The sequence below is a fragment of the Poecilia formosa genome, unplaced genomic scaffold (genome assembly GCF_000485575.1).
Source record: "Poecilia formosa unplaced genomic scaffold, Poecilia_formosa-5.1.2 Scaffold6, whole genome shotgun sequence".
Classification (NCBI taxonomy): domain Eukaryota; kingdom Metazoa; phylum Chordata; class Actinopteri; order Cyprinodontiformes; family Poeciliidae; genus Poecilia; species Poecilia formosa.
Genome location: NW_006799945.1, coordinates 2,754,843 through 2,761,943, shown reverse-complemented (window position 1 = coordinate 2,761,943; position 7,101 = coordinate 2,754,843). Strand labels below are relative to the sequence as shown.

The window sequence follows — 7,101 nt, the reverse complement described above, 5'->3', positions numbered from 1 at the left end:
AAAATCAAATGGTTTTCAGTAGAGAGTGCCAAAAGCATTTCAGTATTGCCAAGTTAAGTCTTCCAGTTTTTTTCTTTCCAGAAAACTAATTTCACACTTCTAGTGAGTAGAGATAAATCAGGGCTGCAAATGTACTTCAACTAGCTTTTGTTTAATACGTTATTCTCCACATGAGAAGTTTCGCCCCTGATAAATCACAAGGTACATTGCTTTATTATAAAAGAGGGATTGGCTTTGCTCCGATTTTAAATTTTCATCTTTAAAAAGCTCTATCTATATTCTTTTACTGTATTTGTCTGAATTGATTTATTCAGGACCACGCAGTTACAGGAATCTGCATTCCTTAAAGCAGTTAGTTAAAACAAATCAGAAAAAATAAAATGCAAAGGTTAAAACACTAAACTCACTGCTGGAATATATAAATTCATCACGATCTAGATTTCTACATACACAGCAAAGTTGAATTTGTTGAAATAGAAAACAAGAAAGATAAGTGATATTTGCTGCGTCGGCAACACCGCTTGCCTTTGCACGCACTAAAGCAATCGGCTTTATTCGCAGACTTGAATCTGCAGAAACAACATGGCTCCTCCACCCTCCACTGGTGCATGCAGCATACTAACAGCAGTCTCTACCACAGAGCCCATGGCTGATAATAAAAGCTTTATTTTTGCTCTCTGGAGTTTTGTTACTTGCAAACAGCTTGCATCTGATGACCCCCAGAACACATTTGAGTGAATGAACTGATTAACCTGAGTGGCCGTACCCCACAGGAGTGGGTGGGGGAGGAATGGGCCCACCAGTCTGAATAACTGGCTTCATCATCAATGTCACATAAATCACTTTTGCTTTCAAACAAGGTTTTTTTATTTTTTTTATTTTGCCTCCTCTTCAGCCAGACTGAAATGTTCGCAGTGACACGAGTTCTTCCAACGTCACACTGCAGAAACGCTTTAGTCTCAAATTACATGCAGCTCGTGCAAAATGAACAGTGGCAGAAGAAATAAGACAAATTCAATTGTATATTTAGATTTTTTATTGTACAGCTTTAGGTTGTTAATGCAAGCCTTAACCAACATTCAATATGAACTATTTATGGTGTTAGGTACTCCGGGTACGTCCAAATGTGTCGCATTGATGTCACCATTACAACAACACGGCAAACAAGTTGACCACATGACAGAGGTGTTTTAATTGACATCTGGTGATATTTGCTGAGCCATGCAGTGATTCGAAACCCAGTTCACTTTTTCACCAACTGGATAACATCTTCATCCTCCATAACATGGTCCTTCCCCACTTTCTGGGGGTTGTGTTTCACAGAGGAGCCCCACACCAGCGCGCTGGAAGAAGAAGAAGAAAAAAGAAAACCATTTATTCTTGGCTAAAATGATCAATTTACTATAGAGTGGCTAACATGACAAAAAAGCATTTAGGTAAAGACAGAAAATGCCTCTATCTGCATGTGTCAGTTTGACCAATCATCTCCCTTGAGGACGTTTAATGCTCTGAAGCACTAACACAGGGAGTGATTGATGGCTCTGCCTCACCCATTAGGAGATGCGGGTAAAATATAATGTAAGGTACAAAGCTAAACTCGCACATCTTGAAATGTAAAGGAAAATACCAGTTATTAAGATTTTTTACAATTTAAATTAGGAATGCAGGGTCTGAAAAAAAAAACTTTTCTCAGACCTGGTTAATCCAAGTACTCATATCTGAGTTTTATCTTAAAAATATTACAAATCTGATCATTAACGTGAGTTTTAGTAAAGAGTGAATCAGTGCAGCAAAAGCTCCCCAAGTGGGTGATGGGTCCAGCAGGAGTTTTTCCAATTTAATTTTATTTACTTTACTGACACCTGCATAGTCTTGATGATAGAGCAGAGTGAACAGAACGTGTGCAAATGCAGTGCAGCATGCAGAGTTTGATGGAGAGCGCGGCTATTGCCTTGGATAACGTGCAAATGTTGAAACTGCTCTGCATGTAAAATGCATCTGCAGGACCATCATTAATCTAACTGTGCTATTGTACAGATGCCAGATCTCAGGCTGATTCAGGCAGCACTAATATGACCGCTCTAAACTGTGAAGGATAAAATTCCTCTTAAATAGAAAGAGGCAATTGTCACATTAATGTTCACTGATTTTATTTAGGCAGTTCTATATTGTAAGATCTGATTGTTTACTTCACTTCAAGCTTATGTTTTGAATTATAAGTACATTAAGATTATTTACTGTTTCAATTTAGTGTTTAATTGCAACTGTCTGTTAATCTAAACCTAAACATATTTTTAAATTAAATTTGCCATTCATAAATATTTTCATTTATTAGTATACATATCCTTGGGTGTTTCCACTTACCTTTTATTTCAATATTCTCATTTCATTAGAGCACAGTCCTTCTAGTCTATAGCATGAAATAAATAGAAGGTAATGCCTCTGATGATGTGTTCCACCATTTACTGCAATAGCTTCTTGTTAGCTTATGAAATATCCATTGTTTCTGAAATTTGTGATCGTCATAAAAATCCCATAAAATCTATGAAACACACCAAATTAAGTGTTAAATCTGGAGTAACCTCTGAAGTACTTACTACTTGAATTCTTTGATGAGATTTTTGTGAATCTTTAAGCAGAAATCCTCGACCGAAGTTCGTCCGTCAGGGAGTACAACAGGAGACGTGTAATCGGGAAGTTGGCCTTTGGGTTTGGTGTAGCTGTAAGTGAGCACATTATCCCAATCGGATTTTAACAAATATTTCATTTTGCCCACTTCATTCAGAATCCCTGCAGAAATACAAACAGAACAAATCAATCCACCCTTACATGCGAACAAGCTTCAGGTAGTCCCACATCCTCTCCAGCAGGTCGTCAAAGTTCCAGCGGTGGTGGGCAGAGATTGGGACACAGTGGGGCACCTTGTAGATGATGTCAAGCTCCTCGATGGAGATCTGGTCGATTTTGTTCAGCACGTATATGCACGGGATGTAGACCCTGATGAGAAATGATTGGAGTCAGTAAGTACTTGCCTCTGACATTAAATTTGACCTAATGTGAAAGGAGGAAAAAAAAAAAAAAGTCTGTCTTTAAACTGCATTCTTAAGTCACAACTTGAAGCAGAGTTTAACGTGACATTTATTTTTAGCAAACCGCAAGATGCAATGCATCGCAATGTGTCACTGCTAATTTAATGAAGCCAAGCTAAAATGGAACAGCGCAGTGTGCAGCTCCTCTTTTAAAAACACCAACTTATTGCTCTCTTATGTTGCTGTGCAGATACTTGACTCCGCTCTCATTTGCAGCATTGCTTTAGTTCATTAAGTTTTACAAATACTAGTGACCGTGCGCTTCAGGTCCACCACAGCTTTTGAAGTTGGAATATTGAGCAGTCCACTAGAACAGGTTTAGTTTTCCTTATTTTAAGACATTTTATTTAAATTAGCTGCCTTGTTTGGGAACACTGTAATAATTGTGTTATAATTATTACAGCCTCTTCTCCTAGAAATGATCACATTTAACCCCCCTCCAAAAAAAAAAAAAAAATCAGCTATGCAGATGAGATAACTGAAACACAGACTGACTGCTGCAATTTCTGTGCCTAGTATAGATTTTTGTTGATTTTCATGTGTTTTACTCAGCGTTTGTCACGTAATCCTTTCTCGGAAACCAGCTTTTAAAGAGAGCGAAGCTCCAACACAGAGGTTTAGGTGCTGCTGCACTGCTGTAGACGTATCGGTGGACATTTGATTTCAGAGAGCACCAAGCCACACCCAGAGAGACGAGCGACGGAGAGCCCGCTTCAGCAGCTTACCGATTTCCCTCCACCACATCGATGAGGTCATCAGCCGTGACGTCGCTGCGCAGGGTGATGTCGGCGTTGTGGATCTTATACTCGGCCAGGATGGTCTTAACGGTTTCGGAATCGAGCTCACTTTGTGCACACTGACGACAAGGAAAAGACGCAGAATAAAAACATCTTAAATTTGCACTGATGAATACTTTTTGTCAGAAAGAGAAGCAAAAAAAACGGGTAAAATAATTTCCCCAAAGCCTCTACTTATTATGGTATTTATTACCTGATCTAATTTTATAAATTGTTTTGTACTGATTTTTTTTAAATGATTCCTATTTTGTATATTACTGCATAATATTCTGACTCCTAAATATTATTGTGGTGAACTATTTTATATGGTAAATTACTTAAATTAAATTTCTTTTATCAAGTTTATTTTAACCTTTTTTTTTCTCTGCTAAATGTTTTACTACATGTTTTAGTAACTGTTTTATGCAGACAATCATAAAGCATTTATGACAATACTCCACTCACGTATAACATTTTGTCATTCAGCATCAACATTTACAGTGTAGAATTGGGTCTGTTGTAGAAACCTGACTTTATCTTATTGTTACTATATTTATTATTGAGCCAGAAAACAGGAACATGTAGCAATGCAACCATCCTCGGTTCCATATAAGAAATCCTGCAGTGCAGCGAGAGACGTACTGTAGCAGTAAAGTTGATGCCTCCTTTGTCCTTCTTCTTGAAACCAATGTTGGGCGGTTGCTTGTTAAGTCGGATGCCAAAGCCCTCCAGCTCATGTTCTATTAGCTTCTTATGAACAAGAGGCTTTAACACATCAAGCACTATCAGGATTAGATTGCAAGTTCGAGCCACTGAGAGAGAAAGGGAGAGAAGGAAAAGAGCAGTTTGTTATGTAGATGAGGGAATACATTTTATGTCTTTGGTGGACACAATTAAAAATATAAAAACAACAATTATATTTCTTCACTAGTGTTAAACAGCTGTAACAGTTCAGTATTTGCTAGAGTTCATTATAATGACCGTTATTAAATGCAGCACAGTTATGGAGGTATAACGTGAATCAATAAACAAAGCTAACAAAAGATCATCTATTATGGTATAAAAACACATTTTATATGACAGATTTCCATAAAGGGCAGAGAGAATCAATTCTTAAAATAGATTTTTTTCCCCCCACTATTTTGTCATATTTATTCAGACCTGGAAAATCTTCAGTTAAATTTTCCAGCCTGTACAAGAACCCTGCTAATATTTCGAACAATTTGCATGCATTAACACAAACCTAGGGAAACTCAAATTGCAGAAAATAATATTCGGATGTTTTTTAAAGTTTTCAACTAATATCAATAATCCCAACAGTACCTGCAATGACCTGCCTGCCTCTGCCCTTGCCGTCCTTGGCTCCCTCAATGATTCCAGGTAGATCCAAAAGCTAAGAAGAAATCATTTAAAAGGGATTTTTTTTTTAAATCAACCAGACTTCTGCATATTTTCCCAGATTGTAAAGAAAGAGTAAATTTTTGTACCTGAATTTTGGCACCTTTATACCGAATGACTCCAGGCACTGTTGTAAGGGTGGTGAACTCATACGCTGCAACTTCTGAGTACACACCCGCAAGGTTACTGAGCAGTGTGGACTTTCCTACGGATGGGAAACCAACAAAACCCACTCTGGCATCACCGGTTTTTGCCACGTCAAAGCCTGAAAGTCAGAGAAACATCAGAATATTAACTATATTTTTTATGTTTTACAGGAGAGTCACTTTACTCAGAAGGATATAAACCAAGATTAGAGCAGTACTTGGACTAAATCCACAGTATTGAGATTTTACCTTCCCCCGTTGCACCCCCACTGCCTCCTTTTGGTGTGATCAGCTCCCTCCTCAGCTTTGCTAGACGTGCTTTGAGCAGACCCAAGTGGTGAGCTGTGGCCTTGTTCTTCTGCGTCCTGGCCATCTACAGGAAGAGGCGACACTAGTTGGTATTTGAACAGCGATCATCGTCAAAAGTACATTTATTATGTCTTGGAACCAAAAAAGTAACTTATCAGTAATTTATCAGAACATCCGACTCACTATTTTACAATAATTTCATCTGAAAATATAAAGTTATGTGTACATTTCTGAATGTAAGAAAGAAAATAACAAAAACAATTTTAAGCAGTAGAAACACATTTCCATTTTTTTTTTTTTTTTTACATAAAACTAACACAGTAGGAAATGTATATTTATGTTAGAACAGGGTAAAGTTCTTCTAGCAAACATGTATAGCGTATACTTTATATGTAGTTGACTACAGCAGGTTCAGCAGATAGAAAATAACTGTTTTTCAACCTAAAAAAGTACCAAATTTGACCTAAAAAATGTTCAAATTTGATTAGATCAAATTTGAACATTTTTTAGAACACGATTAAAGACAAGACATCTGTATCACAGCTCAAACAAGAAATAAACATAATATTAATATTCTGTGAGTGTAAAACATGCAGCTTAAACTTAAACAAAATTATACTGCTAAAAACACATGTATTAGATATTAATACCATATACAGTAACCTCAAATAATTACATTTTTAACAAAATAAACCGAACATACACAAACAAACATAAATACAACTGAAAAACAGTCAATAAAAGGTTTACATTAAAACATTATTTCGTCAGGAATTACATTATGTACATATTTGACAGTTTATCGTCATTCATTTTTTGTTTTGTAATGCTGGACCAATTAAATCATTATCTCTAAAGATAGTTCATATGTATAATTAATACTGCCTGCAGAGAGTATGTTTTCTCCAACATCAAATAGCCTCTTATGTTGTTTTTTTAATTATGTCATTTATTTTGGCAGCTCGTTGAACAGGAGGTTGTTACAATAACAATATTGGTAGTACTGGAGTGTTCAATTCATAGTATAACTGTAAGTAAAATACAATTATAAAAATCCTTACGTAAAAGCAATAACCGTGAAAAAGCCGGGTGGCTAAAACTACTGGTATTAGTATATTTCAGCTACTGCTAGCAGCTAACTGTTAGCTAAAACGTGACTAACTCAAACACTCCCATCTGGTAATGTTTATCTTACCTCATTTTCTATCTCCGCTATCTTGGCGAGTATACTCATTATGACTATGTATCCAGTTCACAATTAACGTCAATGAAATTATTTGTAGAAATTTTACAAATGATTTGGCAACGTTTAGCCGTTTTAGCAAGCACACGCCACAGAACTGCCGCTGTACGAGAATTCACAGCAAATCTCGCGATGTCAAA

The 7,101-nt window shown here is 36.7% G+C and overlaps 1 protein-coding gene across 1 annotated transcript; it reads right to left on the bottom strand.

Moving 5' to 3' along the window:
* Positions 1-1,018: 1,018 nt before the first annotated feature.
* drg1 (developmentally regulated GTP binding protein 1) lies at positions 1,019-7,101 on the bottom strand. The gene is made up of 9 exons (XM_007567107.2): positions 6,914-7,101; positions 5,659-5,782; positions 5,353-5,528; positions 5,189-5,258; positions 4,508-4,677; positions 3,815-3,945; positions 2,830-2,997; positions 2,598-2,720; positions 1,019-1,343 (listed from the first exon to the last, which is right to left on the bottom strand). The coding sequence occupies exons 1-9, from the start codon at positions 6,950-6,952 to the stop codon at positions 1,244-1,246; spliced, it is 1,101 nt and encodes a 366-aa protein (XP_007567169.1). The 5' UTR covers positions 6,953-7,101; the 3' UTR covers positions 1,019-1,243.

Excerpts from the sequence above, each read along its gene's own strand:
- drg1 (XM_007567107.2), bottom strand. The coding sequence starts at position 6,952 with ATGAGTATACTCGCCAAGATAGCGGAGATAGAAAATGAG. Across the intron at positions 5,529-5,658 it reads TGGGGGTGCAACGGGGGAAG|GCTTTGACGTGGCAAAAACC; the intron begins GTAAAATCTCAA and ends TCTGACTTTCAG. Across the intron at positions 1,344-2,597 it reads CTCATCAAAGAATTCAAGTA|CGCGCTGGTGTGGGGCTCCT; the intron begins GTAAGTACTTCA and ends TTCTTCTTCCAG.